The sequence below is a fragment of the Ctenocephalides felis genome, unplaced genomic scaffold (assembly GCF_003426905.1).
Source record: "Ctenocephalides felis isolate EL2017-DRISC unplaced genomic scaffold, ASM342690v1 CF-g0.4_SCAFFOLD_01170, whole genome shotgun sequence".
NCBI classification, from domain to species: Eukaryota; Metazoa; Arthropoda; class Insecta; order Siphonaptera; family Pulicidae; genus Ctenocephalides; species Ctenocephalides felis.
In genome coordinates this window covers 70,414,182-70,441,886 of record NW_020537324.1, presented here as the reverse complement: position 1 = coordinate 70,441,886, position 27,705 = coordinate 70,414,182, and the positions used below count along the sequence as shown (strand labels likewise).

Sequence of the window (27,705 nt, the reverse complement as noted above, 5' to 3'; positions counted from 1 at the left end):
ATTTTAATAGTAGCTGAACTTGATGCATTTTTTAACAATAATTTTTTAAAGTCCTTTTTTAAAGTTTAGCAAGTTTTTTTTAAAGTTATTAAGTGAGTATTTTACTTTTTAAGGAACCTTTAGCAAAAGGTGAACAATATTTTCTGGACTTGGCGGGTAACATTTGCAAGGGGCCTGTCGGTGTGGGGCACACGTGCTACTGTGCCCCATTCTTTAAACATTTGGAGGATCGTATGACGAGTAATAGAAAAAGCCTCAAACGATACATTAATCGACGAACTGAACGTTTGGATAATCGAGTATCTCAACTTGCTCAGAAGGCGGATGGAAGGTAAGGCATTTGAACGAATTTCAGAATATTATATATTTTGATTCCAACACTTAATGTACGGGTCAGATCTGTTCTGTCTCTACTAGTACCCGGGAAATTTTTCAGGAAAATTAAGTAAACATGCTTTAAATAATTGTCACTACAAAATAACATTATTAAATCAATTATATTAATTTTTTTTAATACCTCATAGTATTTAGTATAGTTTGGTACTTTTCAAGCATTTAAATATTATGTATGTAAAATTAAAAATATAAATCTATTTGGCCCGTTCTTTAAGTGTTAAGACTTATTTTAGATATTTTAGTCTAAATCTATCTAAGCTCATCGCCAAAATCATAATACTCCTTAGAACGTGCATAGAACTGTATTAATTTATTATAATTATTTTGCAAATATATACGAGAACAGATTGCTCAAGTTGTACCACTGCCTAAGTCGTAGAAAATAGAACTATTTAAGTAAATAAGCAAACGTTATGATTCGAAGACTGGACGATGACTTTCTTTAAAAAATAAGTTTTTTGTAAAGTTTGTATTAATATTTTTGGCTCAATTATAAGCCTATTATTATAAGAATATTATCCTGACATTTTTTCTTACTTATGTTTATTTATATTACTTTTTGACAATTGTTTGATTAGAATTATTTGAATGTTAGAATTTGTTTAGAATAGGTCAAAAGTTTGAATTTCAAACTTTAAACACCGTGCATTTTAAGTGCATAATATCTTACTCGTACCGGTTTAAAAAAGCGTCTTATAGATTTTTTTATAAATACGATGAAATAATGTAAAATGCAATATTGCAAAGTTTTTGCTCAAATTTTGAAATACAAGACAGGTATAACAGTAACGGCTGTTATTTTTTTTATACCCTTTTTAGAACCCAGAAACTTACTAATTTTATAAGTTTACTTGTTACTTTTTGAGTTAATTATTGTATTTTAAGTGTTATTTTAATAATTAAATTCGACTTGGTAACTAATAACTAAGGAAAAAATAATCTCAGAATGAGGTTTATATAGTTTTTTAGTATTAGGTACGACCTACAGGTGGTACGACTAAGACTACTATGTTGTCTTAATAGTACCGAAAGCACCTTTATAAAAAACCTTAAAATATCTATTTTATTAATTAAAGTTTCAGTAATTATTAATCATAAACCAACTAACTAGAAATTGAATTAATGCCAAAGATTGTTTCTTGATTTAACACGTTATTTGCCATGTCAGTCATATATGTGTCTGATGTTACGAAATTCTACATGAACCATGTCAACCTTATTTTATGTCTAGCAAATTGACTTGAACTTCTAAAAATGTTATAATATAAATGTCTCAGGAATTTTAGCTTTTTTTGATTCACTAAGTTTTTAACTAAATTATAAATTTAATAAAATTATCATGGCCTTATTTAATATAATCACCTTAATTTAATATAATCACTGTGGCGTTTAATGTGTTACTAAATAATATAGCATTATTCTTTTAGGGGGTACGACTTAGGCAACCTCACCCTATATATATATATATATATATATATATATACACATAAGTATTATTTATTTTATACGTGAGTATATATGTATAGATTTATATGTAGTGAAAAAATAAAGGTCTTCTAATATCTTGAATAATCAGTTGCAATGACTCAAATATCGAAACGCGAAAGATATAAATAAATATTAGGTTGTTATATAAAATTTGGATGTATATGTGAACTGCCTACTATCTATTACCAGAAGGTATTTTACATTTGGACTATGCCAGTAAACCTAAAAATTCAATTGAAACCATCTAAGCACTTACTTAGTTGCCAACATAATACTTGCTTGTTTAGTTAATTAAATTCATAAGACGGCGTACATTAATCACGTGATCGATTTTTTGGATCACCCTCCCTCTTGGTGATATTTAAAATTACCCCCCTTTCCCACCAAAATCATCAGGCGTATTTTTAATTACGAAAAATAGGTAAAAATACTGATTTTTTTGAAAATGTTTGGATTATTTTTAAAATTCAGGTAAAATATAAATACACGTGATATCTTACTATATACCTCCCATCCTCCTCCCTCCACGTGATTAATGGACGCCCCATAAATCACATTACATTTTCTAGTTTTAAATTTAATTCGATCTTACTTACATTTAGAATAAACGAGCTCTCAAGATCAGTGATGGCCGAGCGCGCAAAGTGCAGTGAGCGCCACTTACACCTGGAGCAGTGGCTGATTCGCGGCCGCCACAGGGCGAGCGCAGCAATTTCCCGAAAACCACCAGTAACTGCATCATCGACTCTGACCAGGTCGAAAAGTTTAGAACTCCTAGACCGCGTCCAGACAACCGTCCAAGTTCACGCCGATAACAACGGACGCACAATCAACGACCAGCTTTCCAGGAGCATTGATGTTTTAGATTCTACTGATGCCACAGATGTTGGGAACGATCAGCAATTATCAAAATCAGGACGAAGTAATGAATCTACAATAAGTTCTGATGTTGATAGGATAGAAGTTAAATCTGATGAAGACGCTAAGCTAGATTTACCCCAGCCATCGACATCCGATAATTTTAACTCTAGTTTTTTGTCACAAGCTACAACTGTTATAAGAAAGCATAATTATAGCATAGATAAAGATGAGAGCGTGAGCGCTAAAATTGAGGAAAAGAAACGTAAACCTATTTTGAAAAATATTTACAACTTGGGTAAACAAAAAATTGCTAAAGCTGTTGAAAGTAAACAAAGTAATCATATAGATTTAAGCAAGTCGCAAGCTGAGTTGTCAACTTTGAAGAAGGAATTATTTAGTAAAAGTTCTGTACAAAGCAACTGGAAGAATAATATATTGGGTAAAGGTGGTATTTTAAAAACTGGTTTTGATGATAAACTCAACAGCATCGGTGAACTTAAATACAAAAACGGTTCGTTGAGTAACATAAAAATTGGACAACCACTTTCAGTAATTTCAAAACCTAACGAAAGAGCTGTTGACTATAGTAAAACCAATTTAAGAATAAACAACTCTCTTGGATTGAGTTGCCCAACCAGAATTAATCTGTTCTCGCGAGCTGTTACTCCGATAAATACATCACCTTTGAAAATAAATTCAGAAATAATTCATTCTCCTAAGTTAAGTATTCCTCCAAGACTTGGAAGCCCTAATAGAGTGGGAAATACATCTTTATCCAGTATACCATCAAGATTAAGCAGTCCCTCTTTAATGAGCGAACATACCACAATATCAGCTCCTGAGATTAAAGTAGCAACTCATATAGCACAGATTGAAAAAAATATACAAAAAATTATACAAAGCCCGGCTACTCCATCACATATATACAGTTCACAAACTATTATTCACGACGAAGTGAACAAAGAAAAGGAACCTTTCGCAGATGGTGAAGATATTTGTCGGCCAAGTACAAGTTATGGTAAAGAAAGTGCAGATTTAAATGGTATCCAGACTTATGAAAATATTGCACCAACTACAAGTTGTCCGAGTAATCTGTACGTAAAACCGATAGTACCGCCTACAAAAAATGCGCATATTATTGACTCCAAAAGTCTTATTCCAAAAGACGCGTACTTTCATGAAATGCCAAATAAAAGGCGGAATTTTATGGAAACACATTTTTCATACGAGCAACCTTCCTTGGCTTTGCCAAGGAAGCCTGAGGTTTATCCACCGGTGCAGCTCCAACATCCTTTAGTAAACATACAAAACGCACAAATACAAAAAACCAGCATCAGACCTCAATGCAATCCATCAATTAACCCTCGCAGCAGACATCCTTTATATAATTCAAATATAAATTTAAATTCCCATGAAGAAAGTTTGGAGTATTTGGGTCAACAAAGGAATTTTGGACGCGTACTGTCTACAGAAAACGTTCAACACCAATCATTATATAATCGACATCCCCACAACTCGTCCCATACTATGTCGCTATCAAACTTGGACCTAGAAATATCACATTTGCAATCACAAATGGACCAAAGATTTTCTATCGGTTCATCTGATGTACGAGCGTCCACAAACAGGGTGTACCAAAACTCTCATGATTTTCAATTAAATAGTCCTCTTGATAGAATTATCGATCTGAATCACAGTCCATTAGATTCACATAATGATTCTGGATACAGTACAAAAATTTATGGTAGCTCCCAAGGACCGTCTCCAAGCTTATCAGGCCAATTTGAGTACGAAGCTAATGGTAACAAATTAGCGAATATAGTGAACGGAATTAAAATGCAGAATTTAATATACAATCAACGACATGAAAGTGATTGTGATAAACCAAGTCCGATTTTCAGTCATTTGAATAATAAAGCACCGGTATCGATTCAAACAAATAATGCTGAATCTGATTTGAAAATACGAAGCAGAATGCTAAATAAGTTGCATAATGCTATGAAACCTCAATCGCCTAACATAAGTGCATCTAGTTTAGTATAATACTTATGAATATAAACGAATATGTTATTTGAAAGTAGATTTTTATTATGTACACTATTTGACATCCTATATTTTATATAAAATCACATTATAAATATTTATTCATAGAATATTACGTAGAATAAAACTGATTAATGGTAGAATGATATAAAGGAACTGCTTTCAATATTTGAGAATTGGCTTCTTTTATCTGGACTGCAACAAAATCTCCAATTTTTGTTTCTCTTAATGACATGTCATGTTTATGATTTATATATTCTTCTTTACTCTGGTGTATCAATTTATTAGGAATTATAACCTTAATATTTTGATCATTCCGACCATAATAATCGTTAGGTGATCTTTTACTAATCTGAAATTTATATATATATATATGTTATGTACATTTGATTTAAATATAAATATTGATAAAATTCATAAGTTATTATCACCCCTTCTATCAGTATGAGCTGATGTTTTCCAATATCTTTCTTAAGAAGTATTTCAGCATCTTCTCTATATACTTTAATCATGTCACGTAAACGTCTTGCTTTGATTTCCTCTGGAACATCATCTGTGTATCTTCTATGAGCTGTTGTTTTCTATAACAGTATTTCATTTTTCATTCTTGAGTGTGATTAATATATTAACAAATTGCTTACCTCTCTCATGCTATAAGCGAATAGATAAGCCACATGATATTTTACATTCTTCATGAGCGTGAGCGTTTCTTGAAAATCCTCTTCAGTTTCACCACAGAAACCACAGATAAAATCACTCGTTAGCGCAATATCAGGTATGATACTTCTTATGTGTGAAACCAATTCCAGGTAAGCTAAGTATAATTTATTTTTAATATGAACGAATATATGTAAATGTTTTTTATTTTTTTCATTTCAGAAAAGTTACCTTCTCTAGTATATCCTCTTCGCATTCTTTCTAACACCTTGGAGCTGAGAATAATCAAGATTTTAGGTAAATTATATATTTCGAAGACTGAATTTGATAAAGACTAACCTTCCTGACTGCGCAGGCAGATGTAAAGATTTACAGATATTTTTATTTTCCTTTATAACTTGCAAAACCTATATGAAATAGTATATTTATGACTTATTGAAACAACTATATATATATATATATATATATATATATATATATATATACACATGTTATTTATTTATTATCATTACCTCATCTGGGAAATCTTTTGGGTGAGGCGAAGTAAACCTAATTCTCATTTCTGGAACTTCATGAGCCAATTTGTGGAGCAAATCAGCGAATCTCTGACCTCCAACTTTGTTTTTGTACACAGTACGAAAGCCTGGATTGGATAAATGTGTTGTCTGATCCGCATTTAACATGGATGGACCAGAACTTAAATCACGGTAACTATTCACATTTTGTCCTGGGGAAATAGAATAGTTATGTAATAAATCTATCTTACTGGAATTTATAAATTAGCATTAAACGTGCCTAATAAAGTTATTTCTTTAACGCCTGTATCATGCAAATGAAGAACTTCTTGAATAATAGAACTTATGTCTCGTGACCGTTCCCTTCCTCTGGTAAATGGTACTATACAGTATGAACACATGTTATCACAACCTCTCATTATAGACCTGTATTTGTTATTAAACTTAATTATTAAATTATTAGATTCATGTTTGAATTTGTAGGAGTATTACACAAAAGCTGAAACTGCTCCTTCATTTAAGCGAACGGGCATAATATCAGCATAAGTCTCATCCAATGAAAGCAAAACATTTGCAGCTCTAGGTCCATTTCTTGTTATAGCTAATAACCGAGGTAAATCTCTGTAACTATCAGGACCAGCCACTATATACAAACCAGAACATTAATTACATCTTCTTTAATTTATATATACATATATATTTTAGTTTTATTTACCAATATCTATACATTGTTCTTTTTCTAATAATTGTGTTTTTAAACGTTCAGCCATGCAACCAAGAATTCCAATTTGCAAAGGGCTTTTATGACTCCTGTTTTTCTTCATAGCACCTAAATGTTGTATACGGTTCCATATCTATTAAAACAACAGGCTATTTATAATTCCTTTTTAATATAAGAGTATCTCATAAATACCTTAGTTTCTGCACCTTCTCTAACGGCACAGGTTACCACTAATATTACATCAGCCAATTTGATTTCATCTGTTTTTTGAAATCCATTATTTTTTAGTATAGACCATACTACTTCTGTATCGTTTACATTCATTTGGCAACCATAAGTTTCAAGAAATACTTTTCTGTTTTCACCGTATGTTTTTATAGGCTCGTCAAGGTATGGTATATTGAGTTCTTCATTAAGCTGTGTTGTATTTTTTCTAGTGACATTGATAAAGTCACGTAAACCTGGGCCATCTTTCAAATTGGTAATTTGTACAGGGTGATTTGTTAGACATCTAGCTGTAGAACTTATTTGTCTAGGAAATTTGGATGATATTCCAAGTCTAGCCCAGCGTTGGGCAGAGGTCTTTAAATAGCTCGACATTAGTATAGTTTTTGAAAAAAATAAAATTTCTAGGTTAATTACAAAAGTTGAACTAATCAAAATTCTTGTTAAATTTATATATTCAATACATGGGTAGAAAGATATCGGTTTTCGAAAGCTGAAATTTACGTTATTTAAATCATTAAATTAACGCAAAACGTTATGAAATATCCAGGTATGAAAACACATTTTAGAAATCAACTATATAAGCACATACAAGTATTATATATGATATTAATTAATAAACATTGATTCTTATCATTAGTTTACGAAGTAAACATACTTTTTCTATATATAAATATAAAGTTTATTAATCCTGCCATGAATATTGTTCATTTTATATTTGGTTTTACCTTCAAGCTGTCAAAAATATTTTGAATTTCCACGGTGTGCAACGTGCGAATAATAACTGTTGCGCAACCATCCATATTTTTATGTGTTGGTATACATGTAATTGTTTTCAACTTCAGTCTTGAATTTGACACTTCTTCTAGTGTCACATTTTAATAGCATTAGGTCACAAGTCGCAATTTTGCGGAAAAAAAGTGAAGATGTATTCCAATCTCAAGAGAAATATGTGGTTAAGCAGTATATTTTATACTAGCTTTTTTGTATAGGATAATTAGTAAAGATAATATAATATTTAAGTTAGTTAATTATGAAATTTTTAATAGATTTGTTAACACAAAACATATTAAAATGACTACTAAAAGTTCTTGTTCTACTGGAGCAAGAAGTAAATCCAAACTCGCTTTTTTAACACACGTAAAATACGAACATCTTCTTGCCGGAATTTCTGGAGGTGTCACATCAACTCTTATTTTGCATCCACTTGATTTGATAAAGATACGATTTGCAGGTAAGAATATATTATACAAAACAGCCTTATGCAATAAAACTACCAATACTGAATTTTTATTGTAGTGAACGATGGAAGAACAAAATCAGTTCCTCGATACAATGGTTTGGGTGAAGCTTTTTCTACAATATTCAAACAGGAAGGTTTGCGAGGGCTCTATAGGGGTGTTGCGCCCAATATTTGGGGGTCTGGAAGTTCTTGGGGATTATACTTCTTATTGTAATGCTAATGGCACACCATAAACATCACCACATACAAAGTTACTATATTTGTTTTTCTTGCAGCTACAACACTATCAAAACATATTCTCAAGATGGAAATTCTCTTGTTCCTTTAAGTCCGACTGCACATTTAATAATTGCTGCTCAAGCTGGAACTTTATCATTGGCTATCACAAATCCGATTTATGTTGTTAAAACACGCTTATGCTTGCAGTATAATAATGGAAATTTGAACAGTAAGCAATATGCTGGTATGTTCGATGGTTTACAGCAGATTTATACCAAAGAGGGATTTCGAGGCCTTTATAGAGTGAGTTATAGAAGTCAATATGTCAATATTATATGAAAATATTATATGAAAATTATTTTTGTCAGGGATTTGTACCTGGAATGTTTGGTGTCTCTCATGGGGCTATTCAATTTATGACTTATGAAGAGATGAAAGTGAGATATAACTTGTATAAGAAAGTTCCAATAGATACCAAAATGGTAAGTTTTGTGTCCAATATATATATATATATATATATATATATATATATATATGACAACTTGTAACAATTCATATACTTTATTCCAGAGTTCCGGAGAGTACATTATCTTTGCAGCCATTTCAAAGCTTATAGCCGCCGCTACAACCTATCCTTATCAAGTCATAAGAGCCAGATTACAGGACCACAATCAGAGTTACAAGGGAGCCTGGGATTGTATAAAAATAACATGGAAATATGAACATGTAAAAGGATTTTACAAAGGCCTTGTACCTTATTTGGTTCATGTAACACCTAATATATGCTTGGTGATGCTTATATGGGAAAAATTAACTGGTGAGAGTTGATGACTACCTGGAAGAAAAATTTCTTGACTTTGGCAGTATTGTTTTATTGTTACATATGACAATATAAAATAGACAAAATGTAATAAATGTAATAATAAAGAATGGAATGTATTTTTATTTAATTTAATTTGGTATTTTGCTAATGTTTTATGTTATAATATTTGTCATGACAAGTATTTTAAATGCAATATAATAATAACAAACATTTCCTAAACATTTGAAGAATGCAGTGTTTGTAGTTTGATACTCTATCAAATTTTAATATTTCAACACAAACTTTGATATACATGTACTGTTTTATTTACCAACTTTGATGTAATGATGAAATGAGAAGTTTTCTTTTTCTTAATTTAACGAATCTTTAGTTATTTTGTCTAAATGGAAAATTTAGACAAATTTGTAATTTTGAAACCAGTTTTGAATTTTCCCACCTAACGGGTTAATTCTCTGGTCAAATGTTGTTAAGGTGTCAGTACTGCATTTTCATCGTTTTCCCGCGATTTGTTTTATTATTGACAGTTCCTCGTTGCTGTTCTGTCGTAAATTATTTTTTTGCTTTTATTTAATTATTACCCAGTTTTTTTTTTCATATTATTAGTAATCTTAATGTGTTACTTAATTTGTTTTTAACATCATTAATACAATGAAAGATAAAGCTTCGGATAAAAAGTTAGTGCAAGCCCGTCTTCCATTCAAAACCCTAAGTCCACATTCAACAGGCGTTGATAAAGGGTCAATTGCCAAAAAACGTAAATTATCCAATGCCGGCCAAGAGGAGGAGGAAGTGATAAAAAAAGTCTTTGTAAAAGAGAATATTGCTAATAGTGCAGATGTTGAAATTATTGAAGACGATAGTAACGGTGCTGTAGAAAAGGACAAATCTTTAATTAACCCTGTGGTTCGTATAGTTGACAATGTCGACGAACTTATTCAAAAAGCGAAGGATAAGGCTGAACATGAAGATTCAAACAATGATAGTAGTAGTAATAAATCTAAAACCGAATCTGTGATATGTATAGATGAAATAAGTGAGGACAGTAGTGAGTCAAAAGATGAATCTGATTCTTCTCAGAAGTTAGATAATTCAATTGTTGATGCTAAAAATGATGAAGATGATACTAAGGGTGAAAAAACGAATGAAACATCAGTAAATACACCTACTCAAACTAAAAAATCTTCAAAACAAGTAAGTGATGTAAATGACTCATAATTATTAAGGATAAGATATGTCAAAATACTTTCAGTTCAAATGAGATCCAAAATAACACCTATATTATTTATTTTTTCAATTTGCGATCCATAAGTTAAATTTATGACTATTTGTTGTGATTGATGTTTGTTATGAGTGATCGTTGCAATAAAGTTAACTTTTATCTAGTTACAGAGGCAGCAAGAATCAGCAAAGAAGAAGGAAGAGAAAGATAAAGCTCGCCAGGAACAAAAAAGATTAAAACAAGAAGAAAAAGAACTACGTCTAAAACAAAAACTTGAGAATGAAGAACGCAAAAAGAAAGAGAAAGAGCAAAAAGAAGAGCAGCGCCGCAAAGAGAAGGAAGACAAAGAAAGACAAAAAAGGCTGGAAAAAGAAGAACGTGAAAAAAAGCGTCTCTCAGAAATTGAGTTAAAAAATGAAGAAAGGAGACTGAAAGAAGAAGATAAGCGAAAGAAAGAGGAGCTTAAAGAGGAAGAAAGGAAAAAGAAAGAGTTAGAAAAGGAGGAAGCAGAACAAAAACAGAGAAAAGCTGCTGCTGCATTTGCTAACTTCTTTCAAAAGAAAGTTGTCGAAGATAGCATTGTTGAATCTAAAACTGATGAAAAGGTTACTGAAAAAGAACAGAATAATTTTATGCCGTTTTGTTTGAAAGTTGATATGAAATTAGCACCTGTTAATAGGTTGATTTTGAACGAGGATAGCAAAGCAAGGTAAGATTTCTTTCACACAGAAAAGTTTACTTCAATTAAACACAAATTTTTATCACAAAGTGTATATAAAGATGTATAAAGTATTTAATCTTATAAAGGTCAATCAATTTTGCTGGTTTCTTATTATTATTATAATGACTTTGAAGGATATAAATAAGTAAAAAATTTCAACCTTGCGCATGAAATTTAGACCGGATATTGAAAAAACTTTGTGATGGAAAACTTTATGACCAGAGACTGAATTATGAAATTACTTGAGTAATTTTTTTACCTGGAATAATATTTAATTTATTTGATTTTGGCTTGCTTATGAATAAATTAAATATATATATATATATATATATATATATATATATATATATATGATAAAATTGTTTTTTGGGCATCCATCCAGTAATTAAAAAACAGTTTTAATGAAAAATGTTTTTAATTAGAGAAACATACGTTTCGGGTCTTGATTTGACCCATCTTCAGTTCTTATTTGTATGGAGAGCGCTATTTACATATATAGCATTGAAATTATAGTTATTTTGAAAATTCATGTTGTTAAAAATTGAAAAACACTTGTAAAAGTTCTTGAAAATGATCAAAATCTTGGATTTGTAACTTCAGTGTAGTATTGGTTATGAGTGTATTAACAAGAAAGTCTTGATATGTATGCTTGCAAAAAATCTTGAGGAAATTTGTTGAGTCTTGAAACTTGTAGAATATTTGAAAATCAGTGTCTTGAGAAAGACAAAAAATCTTGAATATTTCATGTTGAAATTGTCCAATTTTTCAGCCCTTGTATTATATAAAGCGAGAGGTTTTGCTTCAGATGGTGAAATAATATGATAAAATTGTTTCTTGGGCATTCATCCAGTAATTAAAAGACAGTTTTAATGAAACTCAAGAACTTTTACAAGTGTTTTTTAATTTTTAACAACATGAATTTTCAAAATAACTATAATTTCAATGCTATATATGTAAATAGCGCTCTCCATACAAATAAGCACTGAAGATGGGTCAAATCAAGAACCGAAACGTATGTTTCTCTAAATAAAAACATTTTTTATTAAAACTGTTTTTTAATTACTGGATGGATGCCCAAGCAACAATTTTATCATATTATTTCACCATCTGAAGAAAAACCTCTCGCTTTATATATATATATATATATATATATATATATATATATTGTTGATTATTTACAGATTGGATGCTATTATCAATTCATCTGTGGAGGAACCTACTTTATATATAACCGCCATAAAGGATCCTAATTATAAAAAGGGTAGATCTTCAAAAACGTGGAATAATTCTGAGAAAGATATAATTATCATAGGTACTCTTTTATTTTTAGATATCATAAAAAATATTTTAATACATTGTGTATATTTGTATTTATCTTCATATAATAGTAAAAATATTAAAATTCTACCAAAATTCTTTGGTAGAAATATGAAAACATTTATACTGGAATTTGCTAGAATGTTGGTTTATAAATTTTAATGAAAATATAACTATTCTTTTACCAATTGTGAGGTCTAATGCAAATAAAATAAATAATAAGTGTTATACTAATTTAATTATTCTTCAAATAATATTTTTGTCCTGGATTTATATAATATTTTGTATTATATTGTAGAAGAAGGAGAAGCAATAGTGGAGAGCGATACTCCAAAACAACAACATAGTAGACCTAAGTTGTTGCAGTTTCACGAAAATCGAAGACCTCCGTATTGGGGCACTTGGACAAAATTCAGTGACCATGTGAAACCCAGAGCTCCATTCGGTAGAGATAAGGTAAATTTCCAATTCAAATTCAAACCAAGTGCAATGGAGTTTCTATATATTTTTTTAAATGTATAAATAATTTGTTGTAGATTTTGGATTATGAAGTGGATTCTGATAGTGAATGGGAAGAAGAAGAACCTGGTGAGAGTTTACATGGATCTGATGATGAAAAAGAGAAAGATGAATCTGAAGATGACTATGAGGTTGATAATGATTTCTTTGTTCCTCATGGTAAGTTTTATGTTTATATACTTACTTTCTTACTTTATCTATTCCTGAAGAATGATTAAAATTTTATTCTACAATTTTTTATTGGCTATTAATTATTGATTTTAACAAAAAAACAAATAACAATGTCTTTTTAATATATTTTTGTCTATTACAGGATATCTCAGTGAAGAAGAACAGAATGATGCTGAAGAAATAGAGAGCAATTCAGCAGAAGATATGAAAGTAAAACTGAAACTTCTCCAGAACGAATTCAACGAAGAAATGAAAAAGAAAACTGAGAAAATTAAACCCCGGTTGTACGGATGCATTTGGTCCAATGCAGATGGCTCTAAACCTGAAAAATGCGTCGAATCAATATGGAACATGTTGAATCAGTATTCAATGATCTATGATAAGCCGCTAGTGCTCAAACCTGAAGTGGATTCTTCAACGGCTGATAGTGATGCAGTGCACACAGGTCCTGGTTGTAAATTAACTAAATTTCCAGATAATCTACTACCAGATTTAATCAGATTAATTCACGGTAATGAGTACAGTAGATTATTTTTAATTAAGGAGTTCTATACATATGTGAAGAAGAACATCGAAAAACAAGATATATCGAAATCTTCGATTGGTAGAAAAATTCATGAAATTGCTAAGTATAAAACTGTACAGCAAGACAATACAGGATTAGTTAGAAGATGTTGGTTTGTTGCAGAAAATTATAGACAAGACCACAAACTTACTGATTTGCCTCTGGTCAACCAGTGGGAATATAGTTTGAAACACAAAAAATTAGAAAAAAACCTATCTGAAAATTCACCTATAACAACCAAGAAAAAAATTGATAAAACAAACTTGAACATTTCAAAATTCACAAAAGTATTGGATAATGATGAGTTGGCTAAGCAGTTCAAGCCTGCTGCAGAAGTTAAGAAGCGCGTTGCTCTTGTATCGGTGCCTGTTGGATCCAAATTCCCAAATAAAACTTCAAGCGAAAATGTACAAAATAAAACTAATGCTGAAATAAAAAAAGAAGAGAAGCCACCTAGTACAAAATCAAGAGTAAATCTATTAACAAGTTTTATAAACCGCGCTGAAACAAAATATGCTAAAGAAGCTGAAAGTGGGACTGAAACTGCTCCACAAGATCACAATGATCAAAACGAAGATTGCATTATGCTTAGTGATTAATAAATTGAGTAGCATAATCATAATTAATATTTATGAATTATTGATAGACATACTAATAATCGATTGCCTCTTTTAACTGGTATGAGGTTGTAAGCTATCCATATAAAGTTAAAATGTAAACACAATGTATTTACTCACTTTTGTCTCTAAATTGTGTTTATTACATTATATGGATTATGTATTAAAATATACTATATATTCTATGCAATATACATCTACATCATTTGAATTTAGACAAATTTTCATTTCTTGTCTCATTTTTTAACTGTTTTTGATTCAAAATATTCTCCATCAAATGCAGTTGCTTTTTTATTAATTTCTTTGTGTTGACTTTTACTCACAATTTCTTCTAAAACTTCTCCATCACCTTTAATCAATCTGAAATAGTAAAATGTGATTTAATATATGTTGCATTGATTTGTGTTAAATTTTCAAGTACCGGTAGCGTCCGGTTTCTGGGTCTAATACATGTTTTATTATGCTTTGTTTTTCTTTCCACTCGTCTTGAGTTTGGGGCCTCATTGTTTTGGAGGAAGCCATTAAATCTAAAACAAAATTGATAACCATTTTTGAAAACAATTTAATGCAATCCTTTAGTATATTTATATTTAGTATATTATATTACCTATAGGAACACTCATATCATCTGCATCATCTACTTTTATTCGTTTCTTAGATAATTTACCATCTTTCTTTGAACCAGAACTTGAACATGAACTATTTGAACTTTCTGATTGAGTTCTTTCTCGTTTATTATTCACAATTGATTGAGATTTATTGAGGCGTTCAGTATCATGATGTTTGGATTTCTTTTTTGATTTCTTGTGCTTTGCTACAAGTAACAGACAATAAAAGAACAGATCATAGAATCATATAAAAGCACACTTTAAAAGAATTTTCAATTACAATGTTTTTTCCTGTGTTTATGCTTTTTATCTTTGCTCTTATGTTTAGACATTTGTGTAAAATGTGTTACTAAGATTATTTGATCTGTCTGTTAGATGTTTTTGCAAATATAAACAATAACAGGGCAATAAAATTTATAGAACTGTCATCTTGGATCAAATGTGAGAAATGAATTAAAAGACAGGTGGACAGGAATTTCTAAGGTATATAAAACGTTTTTATCAGAAGTATTTATATATATTTTAAAAATAAATAATTTAATTTTTATTCTGAGTTTTAAATCACTCTGAACTAACATACGGAAGAAACTGTCAAAATACTACGACGTACCAATATTCAGACACAAGGTAAGTATGTCAAAACTGTCATCTTTCTACTTGAAATGTCAAAATAACCTCAGTAATTACATTTCAACAGCTACATAGAATATTCCTAAACAATATAATAATTGTAGAATATTCAATTGTATGTATATAGTTTTTTTTATGAAAAAGACTCTTATACAATTTGTGAATTTGTTGCCCCTTTATCATGAATATTATAGACTCAGTGCAGTTTCATTATATGTCTCCTTATAATATATAGGTAAGAGTTTTATTTGGATTACTATTATTGCATAAAAAGTGCATTAGATTAGTTATTTTATTTAGTCTCATTGTTATTGGTTGTTTATTTTGCTTCAGTTTTATTTCTTTTTCTAGTTTCTACTATTTCATTTAACATTTCATTTTTCATTTTTCAATAATGTCTGTATACATGTAGGAATATTCTATGACTCATTGCTTATAGATATTACCATTTTTTGTTGCCTCTTCAATTTCAGTTTAAACCAGGAGATTTTGAAAAAGTTTTTAGCCTTTGTTTTCCTGCAGTAGTTTTTTATATTCTCTAATAAATCCCTCTTTTGATCTACAAGAATCTGTTAGAAACGGTTTATCTACTTTGTAGAAACTGGTTTGTGTTCACGTGCATGGAAAAAAAGTTCTCTAAGATATATGTACACTAGTATTGGAATAGCAAAGTTTACCTAATGTGGTAAAAATTAAAATAGCATCTTTTGATAATAAAATATTTTTGAGGGAACTAATCTACTAATCCTGCAATTTCACAACAAAAAGCTTAGTAATCTCTTTGGAACATCTATTTCTGTTCTACCCAAAAAAATAAATACTACTTTTAACATATAAATATCAAGTATTTAATTTTGTATTGAGACAAGTACATATATAAATAAAATTTTAAATTTTAATTGGTTAAAATAAAAATTAATTGTTCAAATTTATATTCTATTTTTATTGAAACGATCATTATATAGGATATTCAATATAGGTATTATATCAAATATCTCATCTATCACCTTTCTGGAACCATACATTAATCAAAACCAGTACTGACAAAAAATGTATTCATTCTAATCTTGCACGTTTGGCATCATTACTTATATTAGTTTCATAAAGTCCTGTACTCGGCTCTACAAGATTATTGTAGGAAGATTGAAATGTTCATTGGAATCATCAAACGCTACTATAAAGTTTGACAAGCTATCATTGGATAGAAATTTAGTTACATAGTATGTAGAATCTTGGTCCAGAATAATTTTCCTTTTTTTGGCATCCTGATCAGCCACATCTAATATAGTATAAAATTGTATTTTACTTAACTTATTTAACAAATCTATTCTTTCCACAAACGGTTTTAACTTTTCTGATATGACATCATTATATACAGGATAGCGCATGGAATAATCAATTTTTGATAGTCTTACAGATAATTGATTATTATATCGAACATGTATGTTAGAGTTATTTGCAACTAATTCATATAGTGGAAGGCCATCTTCTATTACATCTGTTTTCATTTGAAGTATTTCACAAACACAGTCATCTAGATAACTTGTTAGCGCACTGTAATTACTGTATCTTTTATAAGGAGATAAATTAATGATTTTTTTGTAATACTTGTTGAAGTTCCGCACTAAAGTAAATTTAATCAATAATTTAGCGCATTCTAGGTTACCTACAGCATTATCTAATGGTGATATATTTGTTGGAAAGTCATCATAATCCCGTCGTTCATGATTTTTTATATTAATATCAGCTCCATATTTTAACAGTTCTTTAATTATTTCTAGGTTTGTATAACTTTTCACTATAGCAAGGTTCAGTGGAGTATTACGTTTACGGTTTGTTGCATCTACTGCAGCACCATGTTTCAAAAGCTCTCTGACTAATTCTAATTTCTTCCCACTTGTTATAGCAGTATGTAGTGGAGTTTCGCTATACTTGTCTATTGCATTCACTTCAGCACCAGCCAATAAAAGCTCTTTAGTAACTTCTAAACTATTAGTATCATGAAGTAACGTTACTTTATCCTGTCCTATTCTAATGTTAGCATTAGCACCTGCAGACAGAAGAGCTTTAACCTTTTCTAAGTCATATTTCCATACTGCTTCTTTTAATTCTTCGTTAATATTTTGCATTTTTATAAAATGGTACTAAATTTTACTAGTTTGTAACAAAATGTTTATGTATTTTCTAGATCATGGCATACTCGATGGAGTTTCAAATATTCTAATATTATTGTCATTATACTGAGTATATAAAAACTGTCATCTGCTTGTCAGTTGTTTATTAAATAGATTCTTATACAATTTGTATATTAATGGAGAATATTATTTCATGAAATGTAACATTGTTATTCCACACCCAGTACAATTCATAATAAGCCCTCACAGCATGGAGTTAAGAGTGTTTTTAGTTTTACTTATGACATGAAAAGTGTATTAGATTAGTTATTTAACTTACTTCTATTGTTATTGGTTGTTTATTTTGCTTTAGTTTTATTCCAATGAAGGTATTTTCACATGATTTAAATTCCTGCAAGTTGATGTAAGAAGTAGCTATTAGAATTCAACTGTTTCTTTTAATTTTTAGTGCTGATTATGTACCTTATTACTCGAGTTTTTTTTTATTTGAATTTGAATATAAATTTGATACATCTCAGACGGAAGTGTCTGGTATGAGAGATCGTATAAAATATCTATACTATATAATATAATATAATAATAATAAGTATATAATTATTTTCTACATGTCACATATATATATATATATATATATATATATATATATATATTATATATATATATATATATATATATATATATATATATATATATATATATATATATATAATATGGTCATTACAACATTTTATATCATTTATTATATAATTCAATCATACGTATATCAATTTTTACATTTATACTTTGGTCTAATTTATTTATCTAGATCAGCTTTATAACATTCTTTTGACTTAATTTTTATCTTTATCTCTTTCGGAAGCCCATTGAATAATTTCATAGCACTCCATATAGTGTACTGCCTGGTTTTATTTGTTCTTGTTTGTTTTAGATGAAAATTTTTCTGTTGTCTAGTATTGTGCTCGTGTATTTCCTTATTTATAGTTATGGATGTGCATGTTTTGATTTTGTTATATTTAATCTTATGTATTAATTTGCACTTTTCTATTTTTATAATTTTATTTTATCTGTTATACATATTGAACTTCTTTAGTAATTGTGGCATTACTTATCTATGGCATTCAGGGAATAATAAAGTAAAAAAATTCCCTATAATCTCCCGTATTCATGCGTATGTTTATAAGCATGCTGAATGCTTTCTATATTTTTCACTTTAGACTTCATGTTGCCATTCTATACATGATTACAGACATTATGTGTGCTTTTAGTATTGAAATTTAGTGTTTGTATTCTCTTTAGTGCTCCTGTTAGTGCAAGTATCTTTTTTTTCATTCTTTTGATGTGGTCTCTCCAAGTTAATTTTTGATTAATTATGAGTTTTTTTGACTTCTATTTGATTTAATATATATGCATTTTGTTTTTTCTGTATTAATAGTTAATTTGTTCTTAATTAGCCAATTTGAGTATGTATCTATATTGGTCTTTGTTAGCATATACTATCACTGTATCGTCTGGGTCTGTGTATAGTATATATCGTCCCTTTAACTTTGCATCTTTCGAGTTGATCGTAAAAACAAGGTATAACAAGGACTGATCCTTATGGTACTCCACATGTTAATTTGCATATTTTACTTGTGCAATTTCCAATCTTTTTCTGGAAAGTCTTACTTTATTATAGTTTATTGATATGAATTGAGGTAAAGCACATAGGAAGAATTCACATGTTACAATACCTTTTTCAATAATTTCAGTATCATTCCTCATACATTCACTAGCACATAAACATTTAAATAATATAAACTTAACTTTTACTTGGTGAATATTAAATGCGTTACGACTAAATATAAATATATTATTGGAACTAAAACTAATATTCTAAGACTCGTTACCATTCTATACCAACTTATATTCCCCATTCAAGTTCTGTGCTTTTCTGTCTTTTGTTTTTCTGCAGCTGAGCTCTTTATATTCTCTAATAAATTCCTTTTTTGATGTGTAAGAACCTGATAGAAATTATTTATCTACTTTATAAACCCCTATAAGTTTACGTTAATGGTAGAAAAAATAAAATGGCATCTTTTGGTAATCATTTATTATTGAGTGAATATCTTCTAAACCTGCAATTTCAATACAAAAAGCTTTCACAAAATTTGGTTTTGGGTGTGGGAAATGTGTTAGATATTTATATTTTTATTAACCCCTTCGGAACAGCTATTTCAGTTCTATATAAATGAAATAAATACTACATTTAATGTATAAATATACTTTATTGATGCATGAAACAATACAAAATATAATTTCTTTTTGATTAAATAAATTGTTTCTAACAGTTAATAAGATATTTATTTTTGAAATTTGTATTTTATTGTTATTAAAACAATCATTATAGGATATACAATATAGGCATTATAGCAATCTCTCATATCACCTCTCTGGAAGCATCCATTAATAAAAAACTCTAGTTCTAAACTCTACTTCTAGTTCAAAAATGATCTAATTTTGCACGTTTGGCATCACTACTCATAGAAGTTTCATTCTCTTCGAGATTATCTGAGGAACTTAAGGATTGAAATGTACATTTATTGGAATCATCAAACGCTACTATAAAGTTTGACAAGCTATCATTGGATAGAAATTTAGTTACATGGTATGTAGAATCTTGGTCCAGAATAATTTTCCTTTTTTTGGCATCTTGATCAGCCACATCTAATATAGTATAAAATTGTATTGTACTTAACTTATTTAACAAATCTATTCTTTCCGCAAACAGTTTTAACTTTTCTGATATGACATCATTATATATTGGATAGCGCAAGGAATAATCAATTTTTGATAGTTTTACAGATAATTGATTATTATATCGTACATGTATGTTAGAGTTATTTGCAACTAATTCATATAGTGGAATGCCATCTTCTATTACATCTGTTTTCATTTGAAGTATTTCAGAAACACAGTCATCTAGATAACTTGTTAGCGCACTGTAATTACTGTATCTTTTATAAGGAGATAAGTTAATGATTTTTTGGTAATCCTTGTTGATGTTCCGTATTAAAGTAAATTTAATCAATAATTTAGCGCATTCTAGGTTACCTAATACAGCGTTATCTAATGGTGATCTATATGTTGGATTCTCATCATAGCTCCGTCGTTCATGATTTTCTATATTAATATCAGCTCCATATTTTAATAGTTCTTTAACTATTTCCGGATCTACATTACTTTGTCTTTTTGCAACATGGTTCAGTGCAGTATGTCTGTAACTGCCTAGTGCATTTACTTCAGCACCGTATTTCAGAAGCCCTCTGATTAATTTTAAGTTCAACCTCTTTGCTGCAAAATGTAGTGGAGTTTCATTATACATGGTTCTTGCATCAACATCAGCACCACCCAATACAAGCACTTTAACCATTTCTATACTACGAGCAGCATTATGAAGTAATGTTTCTCTATGATGTCCTATTCTAAGGTTAGCATTAGCACCTGCAGACAAAAGAGCTTTAACCTTTTCTAAGTCATCTTTATTGACTGCTTGTTTTAATTCCTCGTTAATATTTTGCATTTTTATAAAATTCTCCTAAATTTCACTAGTTTGTAACAAATTATTTGTTAGATTGTTCCCTATGATATATTTAGTTCAGAAAAGAAACTGCCAAAAAATATGACGTACCAACATTCGCACTCTTGCGAGATTATTATATTGTCCAGGGACAAAGGACATGTCTAGGGACAATGTTTACTTTATCTATGATAGACATTATCATCCACTTGTTGATAAGTTCAAACTTATTAACCTATTCATATCATTTATGCTTATTTATCTATTCATTACTTGTCCTCATAGATTTACATTATGATTTACATTATTTATTTACTCATAGATAAAATAAGAGTATATGTATTTACTCGTATTGACATTGCTTGTTTACTTTTTAACTTCCCGAAGTAGCCATTCTGGATCGAATGAGACCAAATTTGGAAAAAGTATGTGTGTGTGTGTGAACAGATTTTTTGCCGTAAATCGACGTTTTCTCAAAAACGGTTAGACCGATTTCAAAAATTTAAAAGTTATTCGACGTATCTCGATGAGGACTCTTGTTTTGTGCGACGATCAGCCAAGCCGTTTCTTTATAAATAGCAGAAAAGTGAAAAATTTTTCGTCCACGTTTTAGCCCGCAGTTCTGAATCGATTTTGAAAATTCAAAAACCGTTCGAAAGATATTGATTGGGAATCGTACTGATTCGTTTTTGGTAGAGATCGGCCGGGCCGTTTTCTTGTAATAAAGTTAAAAAAAAAAATTCGACGATTTTTATGATTATTTTTTTGGCGGTTGATACCATAGTCTTCTAGATCATACTAAAATATTACGGCCTTACGACAACTATCGTTTAGCTTTAAAAATTCGTCAAATTTTGCAAAAATTAGTATGTATATGATCTTTTTGGCATTGTCAAAATTAGAACTTTCATCGACGTTTGCTCAAAAACGCCTGAACCGATATCAAAAATTTAAAACCCATTTGACGTATCTCGATGAGGATTATCGTTTCTCAGTTTTGTGCGACGATCGGCCTAGCCGTTTCTTTGAAATTTGGAAAAAAGTGTTAAACTTTTCGTCCACATTTAAGCTCATCCTACCGAACCGATTTTAAAAAATCAAAAACTGTTCGGAAGATATTAGTTGGGAATGATACTGATTAGTTTTAGGTAAAAATCTACCGAGCCGTTTTCTTGTAATTAACTGTTGAAACAAAACTTGTAGCCGATTTTTATGGAACTTTTTTGGCGATATATATCAATGTGGCTCAATTATAATAATTGTTGATTTTTGAAATTTTGCTTTTAGAACATACTCCGAGTCAAAGTGTGCGTTTGTGTTCAATTATGTGTAATAAATCCACTCTTATCCACTTTTAATCACTCATAAATTAATTTATTTTTTATTGATTAAGTCGATTATTCACACATATTGAGAAGTTCATGTAACTTGCCTCAACGCTAAATACCAAACCAACTAGTTTTTAATGTTATTATAGATTTCATCATGAATATATTAAATTATATTCTACTTTTGTCTTGAGTTTTTTTTAAATCCATAAATAATAAATTATTATTTTATATGCCTTTGCCAAAAACTAAACACCAAAGAACTCCGATCTCTCAAAAACTCGATTTCTATATACTGCACTCTTTGCTCCGTATCTCCGAAACGGCTGGATATGCCTTTGCCAAAAGCTACTAAACAATTATTCAGCACATCTCCCTATCAATAGGAATATGTTAATAAATGATTAAAATACATACCAACAAATCACTGTTTCACACAGTCAAAAAAAATTTTTTTTTTCGAAAAGCAATTATTTTGTCAAAACAAGCAGAAAGTTTTTTGAGTCATTCAAATCGGGTGCTTAATTCTCTAAAAAACAGCCATTTTTTGCACATTTAGCTCGGTATCTCCAAAACGGCTGGACCTGTCTTTGCCAAAAACTAAACACCAATAAATAACTTCGATCTCTCAAAAACTCGATTTCTATTTTCTGCACTCTTTGCTCCATATCTCCGTAACGGCTGGACCTTCCTTTGCCAAAAACTAATCAGCACATCTCCCTATTAATAGGAATCGAATGTTTTTTAAACCATTCAAATCGGTTGATCTGTGCGCGGACGAAAAATTGTATCCATACATACACACACACATCCATTTTTTCCAAGGTATGCCCAAATGTTCAGAAACCTTCAAGACGTGAAGAATTTAATTTAATTTAAATTTTAAACGTATTTCTTTTTCCAAAAATTCTTACATATTATTTATTTTTTGGTTCCACATTTGCTTTCAAGCATTTTGCCAAAAATCTATATATCGATTATGAAAAATCCCAATTATTACTGCCTTTTAATCTAATTAAATTATACTATACTTAAACATAAATATATATATATATATATATATATATATATATATATATATATAAATATATATATTTATGTTTAAGAATTAGAAATACGTTTAAAATTTAAATTAAATTAAATTCTTCACGTCTTGAAGGTAACAATATAACATAATATATATATATATATATATATATATATTATATGAAAAGTATACTTTTCAAAACAAAATAATTTAGATCAAATTTTTACCCAGACAAAATTAAATGTATAGATTATTTTTTAGCACCTTCGATTGCAACCCTTAAACTAAAAAGAATAAATGTTTTGTGTATTAATATGAACATTTCTATTAAATTCTTATAATATTTATTAATGTTTTACTTTTTTTTGTTGAGACAGAAAATGTACTCCAGAATTCCTTTGAATGCAGCGACTACTGATGAAACGAGCACCTATAATAGGAAAACTAAAGTTAGACTTACCAATAGATGATGATTCTTCGATATCAAACTCCAGCTAACATAGGTCTCATAGGTAAATTATAAATAATTGTTTTAAATGTTTATCAATAACTATCGACATTGTGTATATTTCACCAAACAATATTCTTATTTATTTAATTGATGTTGTTAAAATTTATTATTCATTATTACTACTCAGTTTTTTCCATTGAAGGAGACTACAAGAATTCATGAGCCCCTGTCGTGGACCATCTTGAATGAAAACTGGATCTTTCATAAAGAAAACATTTATTGATAAAGTCGATTGGAAACAATTTGGTTACAGCTTGTAGAGGAAACGACAGGACTAATAAGGAAGATGTAATATTGGGCAATAAATATTATAATGAAGTGCAAAAGGAGTTCTTCGTACTTTTGAGAAGAAATTTTGAGAAGAAATGCAAATGCTTTGTAAATGTTTAAAGACTAGTTTTACTACAGATAACGCACTAAGTTATCTATTATAGATTTTTTATAAACTGTTAAAAACTTATGAGTGCATTATTGAGATTTAAACTGTAACAGATAGTAAATATATTTATTTATTAATATTGTTAAAATCAAAAGTGCCATTACATTCTGGAAAGTTGTACATACAATTAAATAGTTCTAAAATTTAAACTTTAAATGAAGTGATAAATAAGCTTGATTTTTGAGATAATTTAAAAAACAAACAATCTTTATTTATTTTTGTTAGATTTGTATACCTTTATACTCTTCTTTTATCTATGCCTTTATGCTTTATTTTGTACGTAATTTAAATATATATTTATTATATATTATATACTTACAAATTTGTTAAAATATTGATAAATATTTCTATCAAAGCAATGAAAAAAGTATTCAAATTGCTTATTTAAGTTAAGTGAATCTTAGAAAAGAATGTGAATGATAGCGATAATATGTATTTAATAGATGTATTACAATTGCATTAATACAGCATATTATGATATAATATTAAGAAAAAAAATGCTTTATCTCAAATGTACCTTATGTTTAGGACAACTTACATATTAAATTAAATTTAGGTTGTATTATTTTTTCATATTTAATGTCACATACATATATATTAATATACATTTGTAATATTTTGTAATTGTATGAATAAAAGTATGAATAATTTAATTAATCTTTCATTATAAAATTTATGTGCATTTTTTTGAATCTTTCAGGTTGCTTTTAGCAAAGTATAATTCACAGCTACACTCAAATGTTAATTTTTATTCCAAAAAAAACATTTTTTTATATATTTTGCATATTCACTATTCTTTTTAATATCTAAAAGCTCATCTACTATGATATTATTATAAAATAACATTCAAATAACCAAATCTTGACAAAATGTCCCAAAACAATAAATGCTATTCTTAATTTAAATAAATATTCTAAAATAAACATTTTACCAGACGGCCCTGTACAATACTAGCGCGGGGATTTCAATTTTAAAATGCGTCTGCGCTCCTAATACTTCGAGACGCTTTTATATGGTTTGACGTTTTCGTGGAACATTTTTCGTACTAAATCGATTCATTCTGCCAGGGGAACAGTCACATCCCGGAATGAAATTTCGTTCGTCTTTGCAGGGCCGTCTGCTGAAATGCTAGGGGTAAATATTGTGAATAATGATTTAAATAAAAAATGCATATTATTGATTTGGTATACTTTTATAGGGTTTGGTGAGTGATATGTTATTTTGACGTTAATATTATTGTAATTGAGCTAGTAAATATTGAAAAGAATACTGAATAAGCAGAATATATGCTGTAGTTGCAAAATTTAGTATCTAATTTTAGTATCTAAAGAATATCTATACGTCTATTATTTTATATTATTCATGTTTTTGATATTTATTAGTAATTTTAATAGTAGAGTAAAAGTGTATACAATCATGTCGTTTGATTCTTAGTACTGAATTAGTAGTTTTAAAAGCAGTATTAGTCCGTATTACTATCACATTTAGGTTTGTTTATAATTTAAGGCACTTATTTTACTACATATTACTATTAATTAGTAGTTTTATTAGAAGTACGTAATATAAAATAAAATTTATTTATTTATTTTTTTAGTTATTAGTCAAAGTGTATTCTAAAAATAAAACTACGTATATTAGTAACACCTGAGTAACTAAAATTATTATAATAATGTATTTGTCGGGCATTTAAAAAAAATTACATATTTATTTAAAATATTTGAATTTGTTCAAAGTGCGCCCCTGGTATTTTCCGTTTGACAGCTCAAACAACATGGCGGATAATTTCTGTCACTTCAATCAAATTCATACCAAGATTCAAATAGAGATTTTAGTTGGAATTGTGTTTTAAATATTAATATTTTTTTCAGTGTTAATAACAATGTTAAAAAAGTGTTAATAAATACAATAAAATACGATATTGTGTCTAGTCAATGAAAAAATGTGTTGAAAGTGATTCTAGAATAAAATTATAACCATGATTCATTGACATTTCGTGACTCAAATTGTTACATGTGGTTTAACTTTCTTTGTTTCACTCTGAAGTACAAAAAATTGAATTATAATTTCATTCGCATTTATTTTATTGCAATAATAACTTAAATTGTGCCCTCTACCATGTCGGTGCAAGTAGTAACTTCAGATTTCGTCGAAGTCGACATCACAAACTCCTTAAATGACATCGTTTGCATGCAAAAGAGATTCCCCAAATCAATCACAATTTCCGATTTCAAATCAAAACTAGAAATGATAACAGGAGGCACAGCTAACAATATGATTTTACAATTACTAAAGAGAAAAGATGATCTAGTATGTCTTCTCGATAATGATAATGCATTATTAGGATCTTATCCCATAGAAAATGGTATGTTAATTCATGTGATATCAGACGCTTCATACATTGTAGAAAACGTGGAGAAATTTGAATTATCTAAAGAGGAATACACTAAAAGATCAGATACTGTCCATAGTTTTCTCAAAAACAATAAACTAGGTAAATATGATGAAAATCGGCAGAAAGAACTTGAAGAACAATCTAAGGCTAAAGAATTAGCACTAGAAGAAAAACTTAAAACAATAAATATTGGAGGCAGGTGTCTGGTGCAAGTCAAAGGGCATCCATCAAGAAAGGGCACGGTTATGTATAAAGGAGAAGTTGAGGGACTAGATGGCATATTTGTTGGAGTGAAATATGATGAGCCGCTGGGGAAAAATGATGGCTCTTTTAATGGAAAGAGATATTTTGAATGTGCAATGAAATATGGTGGTTTTGTTAAACCGGCACATGTGGATGTGGGAGATTATCCTGAAGATGAATTAGATTTGGAAGAAATTTGAATAACAATTACTAAAGAATCGAGAATACTTTTCACAGTATTAAGTGAAATGCAAAGGTTTAAGCATGATAAAATAAATAAAATGCAATGCTTTAAAACAATCTGCTTCGAGTACTTGCAACTCTAATTTTATTAATACTTATAAGAAGAACATTTCGCAAATATTTATAAATTTATTTTATACACTATTATATTTATTACACTTTGAAATAAAATATCACAATTTAATATACAAAGAACTTTTAGTACATCAAAGTGCAAACCACAATTATTTATTCATTTTCTTTATGTTTAAGTAACAAGCATTATTTTTCCAT

The 27,705-nt window shown here is 29.2% G+C and overlaps 7 protein-coding genes across 7 annotated transcripts in view; 4 read left to right on the top strand and 3 right to left on the bottom strand.

Moving 5' to 3' along the window:
* The window catches only part of LOC113367607, a 71,008-nt gene extending 66,220 nt beyond the window's left edge, over positions 1-4,788 (top strand). Inside the window, exons 8-9 of the mRNA XM_026609200.1 lie at positions 114-331; positions 2,487-4,788. Coding sequence (XP_026464985.1) covers positions 114-331; positions 2,487-4,788 — 2,520 coding nt within the window. The remainder of the gene's footprint in view (positions 1-113; positions 332-2,486) is intronic.
* A 112-nt stretch (positions 4,789-4,900) lies between these two features.
* Positions 4,901-7,402, bottom strand: LOC113366495 (CDK5RAP1-like protein). Its single transcript, XM_026608106.1, has 10 exons — positions 6,874-7,402; positions 6,676-6,814; positions 6,453-6,603; positions 6,241-6,386; positions 5,958-6,172; positions 5,785-5,852; positions 5,677-5,720; positions 5,430-5,602; positions 5,220-5,369; positions 4,901-5,140 (listed from the first exon to the last, which is right to left on the bottom strand). Exons 1-10 carry the CDS (start codon positions 7,279-7,281, stop codon positions 4,901-4,903), a joined length of 1,734 nt encoding a protein of 577 aa, XP_026463891.1. The 5' UTR covers positions 7,282-7,402.
* Positions 7,403-7,786: 384 nt separating this feature from the next.
* On the top strand, positions 7,787-9,280 carry LOC113366484 (mitochondrial folate transporter/carrier-like). Its single transcript, XM_026608092.1, has 5 exons — positions 7,787-8,140; positions 8,206-8,359; positions 8,425-8,671; positions 8,737-8,850; positions 8,939-9,280. Exons 1-5 carry the CDS (start codon positions 7,981-7,983, stop codon positions 9,194-9,196), a joined length of 933 nt encoding a protein of 310 aa, XP_026463877.1. The 5' UTR covers positions 7,787-7,980; the 3' UTR covers positions 9,197-9,280.
* Positions 9,281-9,702: 422 nt separating this feature from the next.
* On the top strand, positions 9,703-14,417 carry LOC113367943 (chromatin assembly factor 1 subunit A). The gene is made up of 6 exons (XM_026609513.1): positions 9,703-10,382; positions 10,575-11,119; positions 12,313-12,443; positions 12,747-12,904; positions 12,985-13,126; positions 13,281-14,417. The coding sequence occupies exons 1-6, from the start codon at positions 9,840-9,842 to the stop codon at positions 14,300-14,302; spliced, it is 2,541 nt and encodes an 846-aa protein (XP_026465298.1). The 5' UTR covers positions 9,703-9,839; the 3' UTR covers positions 14,303-14,417.
* Positions 14,418-14,449: 32 nt separating this feature from the next.
* On the bottom strand, positions 14,450-15,449 carry LOC113367944 (ADP-ribosylation factor-like protein 6-interacting protein 4). The gene is made up of 4 exons (XM_026609514.1): positions 15,209-15,449; positions 14,928-15,134; positions 14,742-14,847; positions 14,450-14,680 (listed from the first exon to the last, which is right to left on the bottom strand). Exons 1-4 carry the CDS (start codon positions 15,258-15,260, stop codon positions 14,557-14,559), a joined length of 489 nt encoding a protein of 162 aa, XP_026465299.1. The 5' UTR covers positions 15,261-15,449; the 3' UTR covers positions 14,450-14,556.
* A 4,723-nt stretch (positions 15,450-20,172) lies between these two features.
* LOC113367605 (ankyrin repeat and SOCS box protein 2-like) lies at positions 20,173-21,259 on the bottom strand. The gene has a single exon (XM_026609199.1). The coding sequence runs from the start codon at positions 21,250-21,252 to the stop codon at positions 20,173-20,175; it is 1,080 nt and encodes a 359-aa protein (XP_026464984.1). The 5' UTR covers positions 21,253-21,259.
* Positions 21,260-26,463: 5,204 nt separating this feature from the next.
* Positions 26,464-27,458, top strand: LOC113366678 (tubulin-folding cofactor B-like). The gene has a single exon (XM_026608329.1). It carries the CDS (start codon positions 26,670-26,672, stop codon positions 27,387-27,389), a length of 720 nt encoding a protein of 239 aa, XP_026464114.1. The 5' UTR covers positions 26,464-26,669; the 3' UTR covers positions 27,390-27,458.
* The last annotated feature ends 247 nt before the right edge of the window (positions 27,459-27,705 follow it).

Bases quoted from the DNA above. Each gene is read 5' to 3' on its own strand.
- LOC113367605 (XM_026609199.1), bottom strand. From the start codon at position 21,252: ATGCAAAATATTAACGAGGAATTAAAACAAGCAGTCAATAAAGATGAC.
- LOC113367943 (XM_026609513.1), top strand. From the start codon at position 9,840: ATGAAAGATAAAGCTTCGGATAAAAAGTTAGTGCAAGCCCGTCTTCCA. The intron at 11,120-12,312 runs GTAAGATTTCTT...GATTATTTACAG, and splicing joins AACGAGGATAGCAAAGCAAG to ATTGGATGCTATTATCAATT. The intron at 12,444-12,746 runs GTACTCTTTTAT...ATTATATTGTAG, and splicing joins GAAAGATATAATTATCATAG to AAGAAGGAGAAGCAATAGTG.
- LOC113366678 (XM_026608329.1), top strand. From the start codon at position 26,670: ATGTCGGTGCAAGTAGTAACTTCAGATTTCGTCGAAGTCGACATCACA.
- LOC113367944 (XM_026609514.1), bottom strand. From the start codon at position 15,260: ATGTCTAAACATAAGAGCAAAGATAAAAAGCATAAACACAGGAAAAAA. The intron at 14,848-14,927 runs GTAATATAATAT...ATTTTGTTTTAG, and splicing joins TGATATGAGTGTTCCTATAG to ATTTAATGGCTTCCTCCAAA. The intron at 14,681-14,741 runs GTACTTGAAAAT...TTACTATTTCAG, and splicing joins CCAGAAACCGGACGCTACCG to ATTGATTAAAGGTGATGGAG.
- LOC113366495 (XM_026608106.1), bottom strand. From the start codon at position 7,281: ATGTCGAGCTATTTAAAGACCTCTGCCCAACGCTGGGCTAGACTTGGA. The intron at 6,604-6,675 runs GTAAATAAAACT...GTTTGTATATAG, and splicing joins AGAACAATGTATAGATATTG to TGGCTGGTCCTGATAGTTAC. The intron at 5,603-5,676 runs GTAACTTTTCTG...AATTATACTTAG, and splicing joins AAGAGGATATACTAGAGAAG to CTTACCTGGAATTGGTTTCA.
- LOC113366484 (XM_026608092.1), top strand. From the start codon at position 7,981: ATGACTACTAAAAGTTCTTGTTCTACTGGAGCAAGAAGTAAATCCAAA. The intron at 8,360-8,424 runs GTAATGCTAATG...TTTTTCTTGCAG, and splicing joins TGGGGATTATACTTCTTATT to CTACAACACTATCAAAACAT. The intron at 8,672-8,736 runs GTGAGTTATAGA...TATTTTTGTCAG, and splicing joins GATTTCGAGGCCTTTATAGA to GGATTTGTACCTGGAATGTT.